The sequence below is a fragment of the Zootoca vivipara genome, chromosome 2 (genome assembly GCF_963506605.1).
Source record: "Zootoca vivipara chromosome 2, rZooViv1.1, whole genome shotgun sequence".
Lineage (NCBI taxonomy): Eukaryota > Metazoa > Chordata > Lepidosauria > Squamata > Lacertidae > Zootoca > Zootoca vivipara.
In genome coordinates, this window is record NC_083277.1 from 41,591,092 (window position 1) to 41,610,064 (window position 18,973).

The 18,973-nt window shown below is 44.2% G+C and overlaps 1 protein-coding gene across 1 annotated transcript; it reads left to right on the forward strand.

Annotated features, from left to right (window-relative positions):
- Positions 1-9,865: 9,865 nt before the first annotated feature.
- Positions 9,866-18,236, forward strand: LOC118080051 (fibrinogen-like protein 1). Its single transcript, XM_035104983.2, has 4 exons — positions 9,866-10,481; positions 14,204-14,248; positions 15,483-15,604; positions 16,543-18,236. Exons 1-4 carry the CDS (start codon positions 9,947-9,949, stop codon positions 17,134-17,136), a joined length of 1,296 nt encoding a protein of 431 aa, XP_034960874.2. The 5' UTR covers positions 9,866-9,946; the 3' UTR covers positions 17,137-18,236.
- The last annotated feature ends 737 nt before the right edge of the window (positions 18,237-18,973 follow it).

Sequence of the window (18,973 nt, forward strand, 5' to 3'; positions counted from 1 at the left end):
CCAGTGTCATATGACGTGGCCAAATTCTGCACTTTAGCTATTAAGAAACGTAAATCCCTTCTATTGAATGACACATTGGAAATTCCTTTTGTGTAATTGTTCTATTTCTGGTGATGTTGTTGCTGGTTTTCTTTTGTTTGGAATTATGGAATTCTGTATTGCTGGCTTTTGCTGTAATAAAAATTGAACTTGAACTTGAGTGACAGTGATGGGGTAAGCATTCTACGGAACCCTGAAGCGTTTAGAACGTAGGCTGGAAACACAAGTCAGAGATGCCGAGGTAAAGGAAAGAGTTCACTGAAGGTGTAATGGCAGTGGGGGCAGGTGAAGGCTCTCTGCAGGAGGCTGGTGGTGCTTTTGAAAGTGTATTTAAAACATCCTGGCTATGATTCTTCTTTCCTTCTCAATGAGCCTCTGCAAGAACACACTGTATAGAAACATTTACTGTATTTGCAAAATTCTTTTAACATGAAACATTGTAAATTTCATCTTGGCTCTGTCAGTCAGGGCTGCATGTAAGCCAGAAGTCCCAGCAAGTCACCCAGGATAATTCATGTCTTCTAGTGCTTTGTTTCTCCTGTTATTGGGTAGAGAATAAGTTTTTGTTTGCTAATTTAAATACTGATAAACCGCACTTCCATAAAAAATAGCATGCAGACTAAAAATGCAGATATGTTAGGACATATTTGTAGTCTGTTTTTAGTTGTTAGTTTATTAATGTTGTTAATGTTGTTTTGTGGGTTATGAGTGTTGTTATGCTTTGTGAATTTTATAATATGACTTTTCTTGTGGTTGTGCTGTTTAACCTCTTTTTAAAGTTTTTTTAAGTGTTTTATAGAAGATGGTTATTTTATTGATGATTTGCCAATGTTTTACTGTTGCTTTGTTAATTATTTTATATTATTGATGTTGTAATTGATGATCTACTGTGTTGTTATTTGTTTTATGTAAGATGCTTTGTGACTCACGTGAATGAAAAGTGGCATAGAAATACAATAAATGAAAGGAAAGGAAATCTCTTATGGAGGGGGGAGAAATTTGAGTCAGTTCACATTTAAAGGCAAATTCACTAAATCCACACTTTCTGAAATGATACGCAAACCAAAAGGCAGCCACCCTTCGAAATTCACACTTCTCCAAAGTTTGAGATGCACTCCTCCAGCCATGTTATGTGTACAAAAATGCACAGGCTAGGGTAAAAAAAAAAGCTTGTTTAGTAAAAGTGGCATACAAAAATGCATTACAGTCAGGAAAATTGCTTTGCAACCAACTATTAGTTGAGCAAAACTGCATTAAAATGTGTATATTATGAAAAATTCACACTCAAATGCTGATAACATTCCTCCCTTTCTTTCTTTTTTAATGTAAGCTGAAATGTGGCAAACTATGCTGGCCTCCCCACTGCCTCACTCAGTAAGATGTTTCTGCTAGTTTGCAGGTTTTCCAGAAGTCTCCATCAAGGATCTGAGGACAAAGCAGACGAGGGAGGAACAAAGTACAAAAAAATCGGTTTGATGCTGTAGCTATGAGGGCAGCATTGGAACCCAGTCATTCATCTCTCTGCTCCCAGACAAAAGTTTGTGGATGAAAAGTTAGATGGTAAGCAAAGTGGGGTTGGAAGAGACGGGGGGGGCTGGCTTGTGGGTATTAAGCTAGTTCTAGGTGCTCTAGAAGTTTCAGGTTACAACGAAGGATGCTGGAATGAAGTAATATACAATGGTTGCTTTCCCATTATTGAAAATATTAAATGTATCAGTTTTCTAGATATGTCTCAAGCCTTGAAAGATTGACAAAGGTTCCTTGTTGTGGAGAAATAACTATTTCTGTTTCTGAAGGTGACAGAAATGTGGGAGTCGGCAGGTTTGGGCAATTAAGAGCTCTGCCTTCACCATTTACAGAGCGAGATATTTGTGGGGCATCCAAGGGGAAACAAACATGAGAAAAGAGGGTTTGAGATGGCGTTTTGCAAAGAAAGTGAGAAGTCAGGACTAGGTATGGAAAAGAATTTTCATTCAGTATGCATTTAAAGCTGAATCTATCAAATCCACACTTTTTAAAACAATATGCAAACCAAAATACAGCTATCTTTCTGAATTTTGTGTTGCCATTCTCCAAACCATGCATTTATTGGGGGAAAGTGTGCCTAAAATGAAGATACTAGTGAAAATAACATACAAAATTGCATTGTATTAGTGGAAATTCCTTGCAACAACAACAAAAAGTACTTTAGTCAAAATTGCATATTAAAATGTGTTTATTGGGAGAAATTTGCACTAAAACGCTGCTGACTTTTTCATGGGGATTTTTTTTAATGCCAAGTTGCTGCAAAATGTGGAGAACTGAATTTAAGATTGGGAAAAAGAGAAACTAAGAGAATTGAAACTGACAATCCTTCCATCACTAGTCAGGACACTGAATTTAGTTTTGGGAATCACCTCTGGAAAAAAACAAAAGCTGAAGTCAGTGGGAGATAGAGAAAGAAAAAGAAAGAAGGAAGGAAAGAGAAAAGGAAAGTATAACAAAAGTCCAAGAAAGAGAAGAGCCCAAGGAGGATAGAATAATTTAGGGGAGCAGTAACCTCTTTCCCAAAGGTCCGATGCAGTCCTCCAGGCCTCTGTCTGGCTCTCAGGCACATCTTTTCCCAAGCCACACCCCCTCTGCCAGGCCACGCCCCTCATCGGCCCTGCTGTGCACTCTCACTGACTAAGTGCAATGTGGCCTTCGATTCTGATAATGCCTCTTGCTTGCCTGGATGGAGGAGATGGAAGGGTGAAAGAGTGTAGAGATTAGCCTACCATACAAAAGTAAAATTTACATTCTGTGCTCATCCATTTTTGCCTCTGGCCCCGCTAACCACAGGCATGTGGTGCCCGCAAGGTTGCCCAAGTGAATGCAGCCTTTGCACTGAAAAAAGTTTCCCAGCCTTGGATTAGTATAAGGCAGGTCAAGAATGAATGTCTTTTAAAAAGGGGGAAAGGCTCAAAGTGGGTTTAGATGAATTAAAGAGATGAGGGTTGGTTGACAAGAAGCAAAAGTGGGAGTCACTTGAGCAAGAGGAGTAGAGGAACAAGGAAATATGGGGTGGCCCATAGCTCAGTGTAGGATGCCTGCTTTGCATGCAGAATGTCCAACCCTTGGCATCTCCAGCTAAAAGGATCTCAGGAAGCAGGTGATACCTGAGACCATGGAAAGCCAGACCATTTAGACAATACTGTGGTGGGCAGACAAACTGTTTGACCTGCTGTAATGCAGCTTCCCATTAGCTGGGAAGGGAAGAATGTGTGAAATGGAGATTCGTAGAAGATTTAGGTTGCTTCTGATTGTAACCATTCCACTTTAGCTTTCTTGTTACAGTTGAGGAATATGTGGATAAGAGACAGGTGCCCTGTGCGTCCATGACTGAAATATACCCTCCTGGATCCAGGTTTCACCTTTAAAGTCCCCATGTCCAATGGGGCTTGCTTCCAAGGTACATGTGCATAGCACTGCAGAGTTGGTTCACTGGCTGAGAAAATGGGGAAAGACCCTTTGGCTTCTTTCACCACAGATGCGTGACTGTGGTGAGAAGGGACAAGTGGGTGCTTGGAGTTTTAGGGATCTCTGAAATCAGAGCAGGAATAGGAGCAGGGTCCAGATACTAAGCTTTGAATTTCTTTACTGTAGTGGACTGCCTACACCCTAACATTTCTCTGATGAAAATAAGGACATCATATGCCTTGTTATTATTATTAATACCATGCCCAAAAAACATAATTAAACATTTAAAAAAACAGGGCTGCCTTCAAATGTCCTCTAAAGGTTGTATAGTTACTTATGTCCTTGGCTCAGGAGTTGCATAACTCCTTACCCTCCTACATTTCTCCAATGAAAGTAGGAATGTCCTAGGAAAAGCAGGAAATTCCAGGATCAAATCAGATACCAGGGCGGATTCTGTAAATCTGGGACTGTCCCTGGAGAATAGGGACACTTGGGGGGGTCTGCTGGGGTTGCCAGTGTGGCACAGAAGCCTTCCCTGGTGCCTTTCAGGAGGGTCTCCTCCTCTGAAATTAGGCTTGAAAGAAGCGTTCTATTGTAGTCAACAGAATAGGTTGTGCGGTGTGATTGGTTGTTGTGATGTGTGTGCTCACAACAGTTTCTCCAGTTTGTGAATGTGCCCACAGGCCCTGAAAGGTTGACAACTATTGGCCTGGTCTAGCAACTCTTTGTTTACATGAATGTTACTTATTCTGCTCAGATGATGATGAATCTGACTTCTGATTGCCTCCTGAATTTTTTACATGATCAGGCTACATAACTGATCTGCCCCCCCCCCCGCATTTAAATGCAGGGCTCTTTAGAAAAGTAATTTGGCTAAAAATAAAGCATGTTTATTCTATCATTCAAATTCTCAAACTGAGACCATGGCTCTGTATACATTGCCTACAGCCCAGCTAATGTTAGTTGTGGCATAGGTTGCACTGAAATCTAGGAGGCAGCCCCACTATGGTTAATTTAAAGCCAGTTGCTTGCAGTGAAAGTGGGGCTTGCCGAACTTAAACTGTAGAACTACTAGGCTACTTTTCTGTGAAAATTCAGAATCAATTTGCTTTGTCATATTATGAACATTCACCTTCAACCTATCAAACACAGATGTGGGCATTTCTTTATAATTTCATTGGAATACATTATTTTACCCAGACACTCCCAGCCCTTTCTTCTGGGCAGCTCTGGACCCTTTGCCATCTTTAAAAAAGAAAGCAAAGAATGTATGTGCCATTTTGTGTGTGTTGTACATTAACATTCCTAATGCACAGGAAATAAGCAAAATTAGCCATTAAAGAAGTTGTGAATTATGCAACAACTTTCTAAAATTACTTTAAAGAAAGTTATCTTTAAAAATGACATAAAAGAAACAATCCTGAAATGGGGTATGTGTTCTTTTTAGTTGTACATGTTTTAATGGAAACGTTTTTGACATGATTAGCACCAGTTAAAAGTATCTCTGAAAAAACTGACTTCACGTGTTGTCTTAGTGATTTGTATCTATCAACCTATCTATCTATCTATCTATCTATCTATCTATCTATCTATCTATCTATCCTATAGAGCAGTGATAGACAATATGATACCACCCAGAAGTTGTTCAGTTACAACTCCCATTATCCCAGATGGTTGGTCATGTATGCTCATGGCAGTTGTAGTCCAACAACATCTGGAGGGGACCATACTGGCATCCCCTGACGTAGAGTTTCAGGCTTACAGAATAGAGGGCAAATACTTCTGGTGGAAATAGATGAAAATGCATGCAGACACTTAGGAGATAGGTGATCATTCATACATTTTCCAGTATTAGACTTCACAACGTAATATGGTCTGTTTCGCTGCTGCTGCTGCTTCTACAGCAAGCTTGCCATGTGGGAATCCTGGATGACATTCTGAGGAAATGATTTATTCAAGGTAAGTGCCTTAAAGCAAGACTACAGCAAGATGCCTGCCTTCAGCCTCCTTAGGGAACAGTCATTCTCAGTGTTTTAGACACTCTCCCCACTCCATGAAAGTGAATACAATGTTCATCACAGTGCTTTGATCTAAAGGTTGGAATAACCATTGCAATGGCTCCATCCATCACAATGGTGCTCTGCCATCATCATGTTATTTTGGATTCTGCACCACCTTAACCTTTTTTTAAAAAAAGTGGAAACCATTCAGAGATCCTATCTTGCTAGCTAGCTACCATCAATGTTCCTCCTCCACACAGATATGTGGACAACACAGGGGTATCTCACTACTGGCACATATTCGGTGCTCTCATTCAAGGCTCTGGTGCACATTGGAGCTTGGTCTTCAGAAATAAGTGGAGGTGGGTGGGTGAACTCAAGGGAATGCATTTTTGCTTCGAAGATCTGTTTCCTCAAAGTTTCACTTGGACAGGCTTTCGTAATGGGATGGAGGCCTCCCAGGAGGCTACACATGCATGCACCTGCTTAGGAGCATATCCTGGGCATGTGGAGAAGAGACTACATGATGCTTCTGGCTTCCTTGCACATGGCTGTCACTATGCACACCAGGGTAAGGATTATGGGCTGGGATAATGAGGGTAATTCTTACTATTCCAGCTACCCAAAGTGCCTTCCTATGGCCCCAATGGTTTGCTGGTTGAGCCATACAAAATGGCCTTTGGGGAATAGTTCTGAGTGGTTTCGGCTGTCCCTGGCAGGGAGGCTGGCATGTCTGCCTCTCTCTGAACAGACAGTGGCAGGGATCCAGAGAGCCTTCACTTCAGAGCCATCGTAAGGTTTCCTGTCTGACGTCCTGACAGAAGCAGTGGGTCCCCAACCGCTGCTAACTCTCCGGCTTCCGGCTGGGGCTCCTGCCTGAACCCCCCCTGTGCTATCAGCTCCACACCAGATGCTTTTCAGGATACTGTGGTAAAACTGTGCAAGGCGAGAGCGGCAATTTGGGGTTTTTTCCTATGTCAGCCTCGAAGACAAATTGGACGGCGGGGTGGGGGGGGAGAGAAAAAAAGATGTCCTGCCTTGTCACTGCCCATTATTCACTCTTGTTTTTCTATTGTATGTACAGGAAAGAAGCAACGAGTCCCCCAGGCGGCTTTATGTCAAGGGCTGAAATTTGGGAGAAATCTGATCAAGTTGGCTAAGAGGGGGCTAGATGTTTTCCCAACTTGGTATGACCATATTGGATCATTTATGTGTCCCCCTAGTGGTAAAACAGAAGCCACTACACCTTGTGATTCTCAACATTTTTGAAGAACAAGCCAAAACCTTTGTACGGAGACTAGAACCAAAAAGAGAGAGTAATTTTTAAGCCCCCCAGCATAATGACTGGATTAGTTCCTTTTCCTTAAGCAATGAATACAAAGCTGCAGCTTGGGTCTTCCCTCTTCCATTCTTGGATCTGTGCTGTGGACTTTTCGTCTAGCCTAGAATCCAGCCTTTCTGGGTGAATGTATTCTTGTCTAAATAAAAAAAGAGCATTGTTTGCTTGTAAGTCATAAAGCAGCCTTTGACATATATTTGCATGAGTTGTACAGTACCTCCTATACCCTTTTCCTTTTCTTAGGTTCTTCTTCCTAACTAGATGATGGACTATCCCCAAGATGTCCCTGCTCTCTCACTGCCATACCTGTTTGGATGAAGTCAGGGGTGGCTGGCAAGGGGCACCTCCAGATGCCAGTGCACTCTGACAACCAGCAGCCCCAGCCTGCACAACCAAGGATTGGGGCTGATAGGGAGCTGTAGACCGTGCACAAGTTGCTAGCTTAAAACACAACTGGGTTGCTCTTCTACTCAGTTTGGATCAAAGCTGGGTTGGGGGGGGCATATCAATGCACCCAATTTCATAAGAAACAACAGGGTAGGTACAGAATAGAAACGGATCACAGTAAATGTGGTGTATACACCCAGAGGTGGGAGCACACTGGATGTGGAGTGAATGGGAGTGTGCACACAGCAGCACCTCTTGCTGCCGTCTCTGCTCATTTCCTTCATTTCTGTGCCCTGCGTCTTACTGCAATGGGAAGACCAGGCATTTCATCATTTTAATGGTACCCAAGAAAATGCACACTTTTCCCAACCGCACATGGTTGGGGGAAATGGACACATGAAATGGTCTTCAGTGTTGGGAGCATGATAAAGAAACTGGCATTGTCGTGAAAGCCAGACTGTACATGAGAGCTGGATGGAAGAATCAAGCACAATAATCAATCATTATAATTCAAACCATTCCTTTCTAAAACAGGAGGAGGGCCGTGGCTCAGTGACAGAGGACGTGCTTTGCATGCAGAAGCTCCCAGGTTCAATCTCCAGATAGACCTGGGAGTTTCCCTGTCTCATACCCTGGACAGCCACTTCCAGGGTGTTTAGACAACACAGAGCTAAGTGGGCCAAATGGTCCATAAGAACCATTAAACAGCTTGTTGAACATAAACTGGGTGAAGAGTGCAATGTTTTGGCCACTAGATGGCACAGAATTACTTCCCTTCACTAGTTTGGCAGCTAGAAAGCGAACCTCCAAAGCTGATGCCGTTTGCAGCTATTTCCTTGTGGGTGTCCTGGCTCCCACACTTGGGCACAGTACTTGTACTCTCAGCTCGAGAAAATCCGAAAGCTTTATTCAAGAAGTCAGAACATAGACTGTATATTAGCTCAGAGCATGGATTATGTGATTCACAAGCCTAAAAGTAGGGTTGCCATACATCCAGAATTTCCCAGACATATACCGTACATAATACTGCAGTCAGCAGCAGTGCCCGGGCGGAAATTGGAAAATCTGGACATATGGCAGCCCATGCCAGCAGTGCCGTTTTTTGCCAATTTCCCATAAAAATAGCTCAAAAATGGTGATTTTGCCAATGAAAGCTCCGCAACTTTGCCCAAAAAACTCAACAACTTTTCTGTCCAGATTTTCACTGTTTGAAATATGGCAACCGTACAGAGTTCTTAAGGCACACAACTAAGAAGATGCTAAGACTGCATCACAATACCTGGCATGCTCCTCCTCCGTTTTTAAAGAGTGGGGTGGGACCAGTCATTTGCTTAATTCTTTTTAGACACCATCAGAGTTTTAAAGCTGTTATCCTATATAATCTCTTACCTGGGGATAAGCTCCACTGAATGGTGCTTTCTTCTATGTAGAGATGTACTACCGGTATAACCTAATTTAAATGAGAAACAGTACCCTACCTTTGTTTTAGTGTCCTCAGATTCATAGTCATCCACTTAAGGGGAGGTGATAACAGACATCAAGCAAGAAGAGGGGCTGCTCATTGCTTTGTAACTTCCAAGAGTGGACTATATGGGGGGGGGGGTTGTAAGAAAGCAGTAGCTTACTTTTTTGGAGATAGGTTGCTTGGAACTGCTTCCCAGAACCCCTGCACAATGGTGAGAATCATGATGGTTTTTATTTTTTGTACCCCACACATCTGGCTGGGTTTATCCAACAAAAGATAAAGGAACATAACAAAACACCGAACAGTAAAAGCTTCCCAGAACAGGGCTGCCTTCAGATGTCTGCAAAAATTCATATGATGGTTTATCTCCTTGACATCTGAAGGGTGTTCCACAGAGAGGGTGCCACTACCGAGAAGGCCCTCTGCCTGCTTCCCTGCAACATCGCTTCTCACAATGAGGAAACTGCCAGAAGGCCCTCAGAGCAGGACCTCAGTGATGGGGCTGAATGATGAGGGTGGAGACCAAGTGGGGTCTTTACACTTTAACAAACCACAGCACCCAAAGTTCTTTGGAGAAAATCCATGACTGTTTAAAGTGGTATCAAAGCACTCTAAAGATCTGAGGCCTTAGAGATCTGAGGTCAAGGCTACTCCCAAAGGAGGGAGAGTCGATTGGTGCAACTGCGGAAAGCTGGGGAGTGAGCCTGTCAAGTCTGGCATGGGAGGGCTTGTGCACGAGGCCTTCTGGCCTTGGAGCGTGAAGAGGCCTGTTGCTTAATGGACGGTGGGTGGGTGGCCACGCTGTGCCAAAGGCCAGCAAGCACTGCGAGAGATTACGGCTCCTTTCACTCAGCTCCCTTGCTAGCATTTGGGCGATTTCCTCGTGCCTTTAATGTCAAGGCAAATTACAGGCCTTTCAAGTCAAAACCCTCTTGCTCGAGAGCAAAGCTCACTTGAGCCAGACGCTAATCGCTGCCTCCCACAAGGGGCCTAGCTTTAATTGCCCATGACATGCTAATCTGCTGGACAGTCTCAAATGCTCCTTTATCTGTGTGCCGCTCTCCTTTCCCTCCTCCTTTCCCTCGCGGCTCCCCAATCTCCACACTTTTTCTTCGGCGAGGCAGTTTGCCCCGACCTAGCCTGGGAGTGGCCTTCCCGGCCGAGAGAGGCAGCTCGCCTGCGGAGACAGAAGAAGCCCTGTTGCAGTAGCTTCCAGCCTGTGCCTTCTTGCATGTCGCGTGTGCCTTTCCCACCCCTCTGGAGGCATTAAGGAAAGAAATGAAACTCTTTCCCTGCTTCAGCAAGTGCTTTTGTTGCCTGGGCTTCCTCTTTATCGTTCTGCGGGAGTCAGGAAGCCTGAACTCAGACAGCCCCGAATGCAGCCCAAGAGATGACAACCCAGCATGCGCAGGGTCCCTGGTGGCCATGCCTCTCACTTCTCCAGAAGGCGGCTGCGATGGGTTGGGGAGCTGCAGGCTCCACGTCCTGGGGCCCGAGGAGCCGGCAGCACCTGAGGAGGTGCAAGATGTCCCTGCTGGCGAGCAGCAGATGGAGTTCAAGCAGATCCTGAAGCACGCTGGAGAGCTCAACAAACAAAGCTCTCCCAGGACCAGGACCCTGATGGACCGACTCAGCTTGGTGGAAACCAGAGTGGTTTCCATGGCATCGGGCCTACAGAAGTTGCAGGAGGAGAGCCGGCTTAATCTGCACCGCTTAGAGGAGCAGCTCAGCTCTTTGGTGGCCCTGCTGCTGGGCATCCTCTCTGGCTGCAAGCTGCCTTGCAGCGAATCAGTCCTGAAGGCATCCATTCTTGGTGAGTACAGAGAGGGAGGTTATCCACTTCCCATTCTGCCTGACTGTAAAGAGAGAGATTCTTCTCTCTCTTCACAAACAACGAAGTCCAGGTTGGGGTGGGGGTATGATATGAAGGCTCATGGTGCAGCAGCCTTGCTGAAGCTAAACAGATCTGTCTGGCAAGTGCCTGGAGGGGAGATCTCCTGGGAATCCTATGTATGCCCATCGTCCCGTCCTGACACTGAGGTCCAGCTCCGAGGGCCTTCTGGTAGTTCCCTCGTTGTGAGAGGTGAGGTTACAGGGAACCAGGCAGAGGGCCTTTTTGGTAGTGGTGCCCACCCTGTGGAACGCCCTCCCAGCAGATGTCAAACATATAACCAGCTGTGTGATTTTTAAAAGACATCTGAAGGCAGCCCTGTTCAGGGAAGTTTTTAGTGTGTTGATGTATTGCGTTTTTACTGTTTTTTGTTGGGAGAAAGGAGGGATAGCTCAATCGGTAGAGCACGAGACTCTTAATCTCAGGGTTTGGGCAAAAGATTCCTGCATTTCAGGGGGTTGGACTAGATGATCCTTGTGGTCCCTTCCAACTCTACAATTCTATGAAGTTCTAAATAAAGCCTTGTAAATAGTTCACAGCAGCCTGGTGGGATACAGCCCCCTACACAGAGCTTGGAGTGCTGAGCAGGGAGGGAAGGAGGCCATGGCCCATCAAGGCAGCCCTCTTGCCTTGCCTTGGTCACGCTGCACCTGGAGTTGAGGTAGGCAAAAAGAGACAGAACAGGGTTCCTTGCGCAAATCTTATGATGTGGTTAGAGTCAGACCATGTCGGGTCTTTACTGAGCATTCATTCTGAATGCTTATTCTGTTTAGGAGGCGGTTATTATGGCAATGAACATTTATTCTTCCTTCATCTTGATTTGCTTCCAGGGTTCAAGTAGGTAGCTGTGTTGGTCTGCCATAGTCAAAATAAATTAAAACATTTAAAAAGATAGTTAAAAAGACTCTTCTTAAAAACCATGCACACACATGAAAGCTTACACCTAAAACTACTCAGTTGGTCTCTAAGGTGCTACATTATAATTTTTAAATTCTTTTGGAAGGATTCTTTTAAAGACTTTCTTAGATCATATAACTTTTTTGAAGACTTGATTCTTCAAAAGAATTCTTCAAAAGATTCTAAGGGAGTTTTTAGGTTTTTAAGAAGAGTCTTTTAAACTATCTTTTAAAAGAATTTTTTAAATTTATTTTGCTTCCAGGGTGTTTTCCTATGGGTCCTTTGTTCCACCCTAGGTCATATTCCTATTTAAGCCCACGCTGAAGTCTCACAAGGCCAACTTAGCAAACCTACCCAGTGAGCTGAGCTTGGCATTGTCATGAACCTACATCCTGGCCAGAATAAACCATGGAGAAAATTCCAGTGCTTGCTTTGCACCAAAGCAGTCACCTAACCAGCTCCACACTGCTGAATCAAAGTCACCATTCACTCAAGTGGTCCTGTGAATGTGTCTTGTCTCCCACTTCGGTTCAACGAGGACAGGCAAAGCCTTCAAAACCTCAGAGTCCTCATTCCGCCTCTGCCTGGCTTTTTCCTCCACCATTTTTCATTATTTCCTTCCCCCTCCCCACTTCTTCTGCTTGAGATGTTCCACTCGTTTTCTCTTTTGATGTCTGACATCTCAACAGTCCATGTCCCAGTAGGAATTTCCGAACAGATGGATGCTGTATTGATGAGCAATATGCTTGAAGAGTTTGCGGCTGACATTTATGGCTATCAGGCTGACCGATGATGCAACTCTTTCTGTTGGACACAATCCCCCCACTGTTCAGCATTTCCTTCAGATAGTTCCCTCTCCCACTCCACATCCTCCCCGATTATGCCAGAGCAAGAGAAGAACAAGAGGGACAGCGATGCAAAGACGCTGTTATGGGAGCAGACAGCACAATGCCTGCCCAGGTTATTTTGCTATCAGAAGCAGAGTCAAAAAGGCAGAGCTGGTGGGTAGCACCAGATGCTGTGAAATCAGGGCATTTCGTTGCCCGCACACAGGAAACTCTGTAGAATCATAGAATCATAGAGTTGGAAGAGACCACAAGGGCCACCGAGTCCAACCCCCTGCCAAGCAGGAAACACCATCAAAGCATTCTTGACATATGGCTGTCAAGCCTCTGCTTAAAGACCTCCAAAGAAGGAGACTCCACCACACTTCTTGGCAGCAAATTCCACTGTCGAACAGCTCTTACTGTCAGGAAGTTCTTCCTAATGTTGAGGTGGAATCTTCTTTCTTGTAGTTTGAATCCATTGCTCCGTGTCTGCTTCTCTGGAGCAGCAGAAAACAACCTTTCAACCCTCCTCTATATGACATCCTTTTATATATTTGAACATGGCTATCATATCACCCCTTAACCTTCTCTTTTCCAGGCTAAATATACCCAGCTCCCTAAGCCGTTCCTCATAAGGCATTGTTTCCAGGCCTTTGACCATTTTGGTTGCCCTCCTCTGGACACGTTCCAACTTGTCAGTATCCTTCTTGAACTGTGGTGCCCAGAACTGGACACAGTACTCCAGGTGAGGTCTGACCAGAGCAGAATACAGTGGTACTATTACTTCCCTTGATCTAGACGCTATACTCCTATTGATGCAGCCCAGAATTGCATTGGCTTTTTTAGCTGCTGCATCACACTGTTGACTCTGTAGCTCCTAGATTTTTCTAGTGGCAGGGGAGACCTGATGAAATCTTAGGGAAGGCTGCTGATGACAGAAAATATCCATTTCCCAGCCTTAGATGCCTAGGGCTTACATTTGGGTCCTCAGATGTGAAATGCACAAATGTGTTTTTCAATGTTTTCCATTTTAAACTACTGTAGGCCTCCAGGTGTTATTGGACTTTAATTCTCACCATTCCTGGGCATTGGCCAAGGTGGCTGGGGCTGATGGAAGTTGGAGTCCAAGAAAGCCACAGGTTCCCCATCCCTGTCTCATATCCAGGTCTTTATTGAACATGGTTTGTGGGGTGGTTATCTATGACATTTATGAGCATTGGACCTGCATTCATCTTGATTTGTTTGTGGGGTGTTTCCTGTTAGGCGTTAGTTCACCCCATATTTTTCAATGCACTTCCCTGCCACTTTTCAACCTGCTAGAAGTCTGGTTCTTTTCTTTCTTTTTTGAAGCGGATTTGTTGCCCTAAGGCGACAGAGCCCTTTAGTTCACCTTAACTGTGCAAACCTCAGGTTCTGGTATGTGCTTGAATCCATCCCACAAAATACAGTGGTACCTCGGTTTATGAACACAATTGGTTCCGGAAGTCTGTTCATAAACTGAAACATTCATAAACTGAAGCGACCCTTCCCATTGAAAGTAATGGAAAGTGAATTAATCCGTTCCAGATGGGTCTGCGGCATTCGTAAACCGAAAATTCGTAAACCGAGGTGTTCGTGAACCGAGGTTCCACTGTAGTGGGAGTCTGAAGGCACCCTAAGAGAAACAAAAACAAACAAGAATGGCGTGTGTTGCAGGGGGCCATGCGCCAATGGCACTCACAGGGCGGAGAAATGGATCTGAATGTTCCACTTGTGTGGAAGCCCCCTTAATGCCTGGGGGGAAGTTATCCAAACACTTAGCAAATCTGTATAATAACACTGCACTAAACCAGCTCAGTCACAGACTATTGAGAATAGAGTGGGCAGTGGCTTTTCCCATGAGCTTTGCAGTAATCTCACAGACTCCAAATTATCTCCCAGATATAGGGAAAGAGCACAAGATTGAGGAGACACCAGCACTTACAGGTTAGTATAAATCTATTCTGTAAGTTAGACCAGAATCATATGGAACCTGAGAGGGAGACCAGGTCCCCTCTCTCCATCATGGTCCATAGTCTTGTGACCCTGATGATGTTGGGGCTGCATCATCAGTAGGGCCACGGGGGGGGGGGGTTGTCAGAGCAGTGTGTACCCCAAAGGAGTGTGACAGCAAGGCTTAGGTCCGAAATATTTGAATCCTTCCTGGTACCCTAGATACACCCCAAAACTTAGAATAAATTTACTCCAGCCCAAGAGTTGGTGTAGATTGATCCCATTTATTGAGAGAGAAATACAATTTTTTAAAAAAATAAACTGACCTTTTTTAAGGGGAAAAAAAGGCAAAAAGATGCCCTCACTTGCACCCTACTGGGATAAGGCAAAAGAGCCTTTGGATATTCCTCGCTGCCTCCGGTGCCTTTAGTATTTATGTAGCCACTCAATAAACATTCCCTGAGTGGCTTACAAACAAATAAATTATATAATAATTAATTTTTAATATTCAAGTTAACAACAAAGACAGATTTTTTATAAAAAAAAATTCTTTGCAACAGAGGCAGCATAAACATAAACCACTTGTAGCCCAAATTAAACTATGCTAGACCACAACAGCGGAAGATTAATTAAATCTACAATGTCTCTCATTCCTTAAGATAATGCATTTTTATATAACACCATCAATATGTACATGGTGCTTTAGTGCAGAAGGTTACAATTTAAAACGAAGCCAAAACAAGGAAGAGAAAATATGGGCTTTGGGGGAAGGCAGGAAATGGCTTCGCACTTCAAATTGGTTGTCACAGGAGGAAAATGATGCCTTACACACATGGATATCCAGGTGTGCAAATGCAACTCCCCACCTCTGCCTAGAACCCACCTATTGTACATTATGTTTGAAGGCAGTCTGAGTGTGTGAAGCCCAATACACATTGGCCGGAACCACATGATAATTTCTTAACTCTTTGGGAAGACCTCCCTTGATTGCTATATCCAATAGCATGTTGAAGCAGGTAGCAGTGCCCCAAGATTGCTCTGGAGGTGCAATCCTGCTCGCCATACGTGTAACAGTTTCTAGGTGCCATATCAAGACAGTTCATATGTCCAGGACCTGTTGTTTCCATTGCCAAGCCCTTGTGGTTTATTACACCTTTCTATGCCTTCCAGACGGACCTATGGCCCAATTCAGTCTAAGGCAGCTTTTTATGTTCCTATGTACTTTCAGTGGAACCTTCTGAAAAATCTGAGCACACGTATCCTCGGGACTGTGCAGAGATCCATAAACAGGGCATCCGAGACAACGGGATATACACCATCCAACCCATTCCCCTCCGTCAACATTTTGAGGTAAGGTAGGTAGGTTTGAGGTATCTACCTAATGGAGTAAATAAGATATGCATGCAGCCAAGTGGGTCCCCATTTGGCCAAAGGTAGCACAATTGCAATTCAAATTCAACTCCTTGCTCCAGTGGTATGTGTAAAAGTTGTATCCATACATAAAATTTGCATTGATGTGCTCCTAAAGTGGGCATTCTAAATTCATCCTCCTCTGCATTGCCATTGTAAATGATAATCTGCTATGAGATCCTGTGTATTCTTACTTAAGAGTAAGTCCCACTCACTCACTGTAGATTGCTTCCCTTATTAATATCATAAAGCATTTTGCATTAATGAATCTGGAGTAAATTTCCCCCCTTGCCATCATTGATGCAGATTAGAATCTTCATATACCTGCCCATCAGAATATATTGAAAAGGTGGTACAGTGGTACCCCGGTTCTCAAACGTAATCCGTTCCAGAAGATCGTTCAAGTTCCAAAATGTTCAAGAACCGAAAACTCAATATGGAAGCCTCAATTCAATTGAGAAAAATTAAAAATACGCAGAGGAAGCCACTATTCAGTTAATTAGTAAAATAAAAACATGCCCAGATGGGACACCCCTGCACTAATGCTGCACAGAACAGACACCACAGAATCAAAAGTAATTAAATCTAAATTACTGAAAATAAAATTTCCAAAATGGCGCATGAACAGGCAGGCGTTGAGTTTCTGCCACTTACGAATTCACTTCTGGAGCTCCTTAGCCCTGTTCCCCACTGACGAAAATAGTTCAGAGCAGCCAAAGACCATTAAACCTGTTTAAAGCACTTGTTGTTGCCTGCAGAGTGGAAAATTTCTTTGGGGAGCATGATGCTCCAAGCCCATGGAATCAGGCTGTGACAAGGGCTCTTTTTCAGGCGCTCCAGTGTTTCTGCCGATTAACCTTCGCCTTGTGTATTGCTAGGCGTACTGCGACATGGTCACGGATGGTGGCGGGTGGACCGTGTTCCAGCGCCGGCAGGATGGCTCTGTGGATTTCAACCGCACTTGGCAGGAGTACAGGCAGGGATTTGGGAGCCTGCAAGGGGAGCACTGGCTGGGCAATGAGCACCTCCACAGCTTAACCCGCCTGGGCCAACATGTCGTGCGCATAGAGCTGGAGGATTGGCATGGCGTCAAGCGCCATGCTGTTTACCGCAAATTCAAAGTGGCCAGCGAGGCCCACAAGTACCGCCTGACAGCCCGGGAGTATCAAGGCAGTGCGGGCAACGCCCTGAGCTACAGCCGCAACTACAACCACGATCACAAGTGCTTCACAACTTGGGACAGCGACAACGACAACTACCCCATGGGCAACTGCGGTGCGTACTATGGGGCCGGCTGGTGGTTCGACTCCTGCCTGGCAGCCAACCTCAATGGGAAGTACCACCACGGACGCTACACGGGGGTGACCAGCGGCATCTACTGGGGAACATGGTACATTCTGGTTGACAAAAGGACCAATCAGAAGTACTCCTTCAAGAAAGCAGAGATGAAAACAAGGCCCGTCGGCTTTTAAGAGGAGCCTACAACCAGAATGCCTGGTGCATGTGGACTTGCGGCAGGGAGACTTTACAGAGATAAGTTAAAAGAAAATAACCTGCAACTGAGATTTGACTTGGGAAAAGCAAGTTCAAAACAGGACAAAGTCCTACTTTGTGGTGGAGAATCTTAATACATTGAAAACAAAGGATAAATAGGAGCAGAGTCACCAAGTTGCCCACAGCTCTTGTAACAATCACAAATGCCCGATTCTACATTCAACTTCAGTCACTGCCCTTCCTTTCCCATCTCATGATCCTGGGCAGTATTGAGTCATATCCGCCATTCTTCCATACTCCACAGTGAAATTCATGTTTGGGTCAGAACACATCCGCAAGGGAACTTGCAAGTGGCTACAAACTTCCATTTGCAGCTTGGACACACATCACATTTGCCTCACCCTGTTTCGTGGCTTGCTCTTTAGGCTTACGGTGGGCACGTAAGCAAGTTATCTGGAGAGGAATCATATAAAGGGTCTTAATAATGTATCCAAAGTATTCTACTTCAGCTCAACTCCTCATTCAGATTTCTACAGAAAGGACTGAAAGCCTTGTTGAATTATCTGGACCTTTCCGATGCTCCATTTCTAAAGAGGTAGCCAGGGCTACTTACCCAGAAGTGAATGGGGATGTGCTAAATTGCAGGAAATCAGAAGCAGCATTCTGAATTATATAGTGACTTCCAGAAGATTAATATGCTTTTCCTGAGCACTGGCAAGCAGTTGCTCTTGTATTTTCTGCCCAAGGTTGTCAGATCCAGGCCAAGCAGGTACTCAGTAACCTTTGTGCAAAGAGAAGCGCCTGAGCTATAGTTTGGGCTGCAGCAACAGGGAATGCATCCTTACTCCTTTGGGGTGGTATCCTGACCCATATATGGAGCAGGCTAGGGAATGAGTGACGTCCAAGGCCTCCCCACTCTAAAAGAAATGCAGGAGTGGTTGCCTCCAACAGAATGTCTTCAAGGCACATTGTGGTTCTTCAGCGGCACACACTATTGTGGTCCAAGCCAATTTGGGAACCACTGCTTTAGACATGCTTCTAAAGTCATGAAATAGTGTTATTGATAGCCCACCCAAGTGCCTTTATTAAAAATATTTGCATTTGTAAGTAATCCTAAGCCTAAAATCCAGAGAGGTACAAAGTCGGGGTGTGTGTGTGTTAACTAGTAGGAGCAGTTTCTTCAATTACCTGCAAGCACATGAGAACCAGATTTGCTTCATTCTATTTCCTCGGTTAAGACTCCGGCTTCTAACTCCTCCCACTATCAAAATGTCAACAGCTATAGAATTGGCTGGAGTTAAACAAATTGGAGACATCAGGTGGTTCAAATATCATTACTATACCTGTCCCTTCGGGGGCAGTTAATGGTTTAGGGTGCCTGTTCTGTTGATTTTCACTAGGCCTCAAAGCACTGGAAGAAAATATAGAGCAACAAAAAGGGCCTTAAAGTATATGTGTTGTTGTGGCAATCAGAGAAATGTTATGAAAGAAAAAAAGAAATGAAAATATTTTAAACATTACATGCTGTAAAAGTCTTTAAAAAGTGAAATAAACTAATTTAAGTAGTAGCTAAAGTGGTTAACAGACCACACACATCAGTGTGAGGAAATACATAAGGTCTCATGGGCAAAACATGGGAGGTGGAGTAAGCATGTTGCATAGCAAACAGTGATGAATGACAAGTTAAATTTCAGTTCCTGTTTAGATACACTATATTTTTAATATGCTAGTTGTGATAATTTTATGCCCATTTAAATTATCCACAGTTATATTTTATGTTTCTAAAGTAACAGAATGACTTTCAATCTGGAAAAG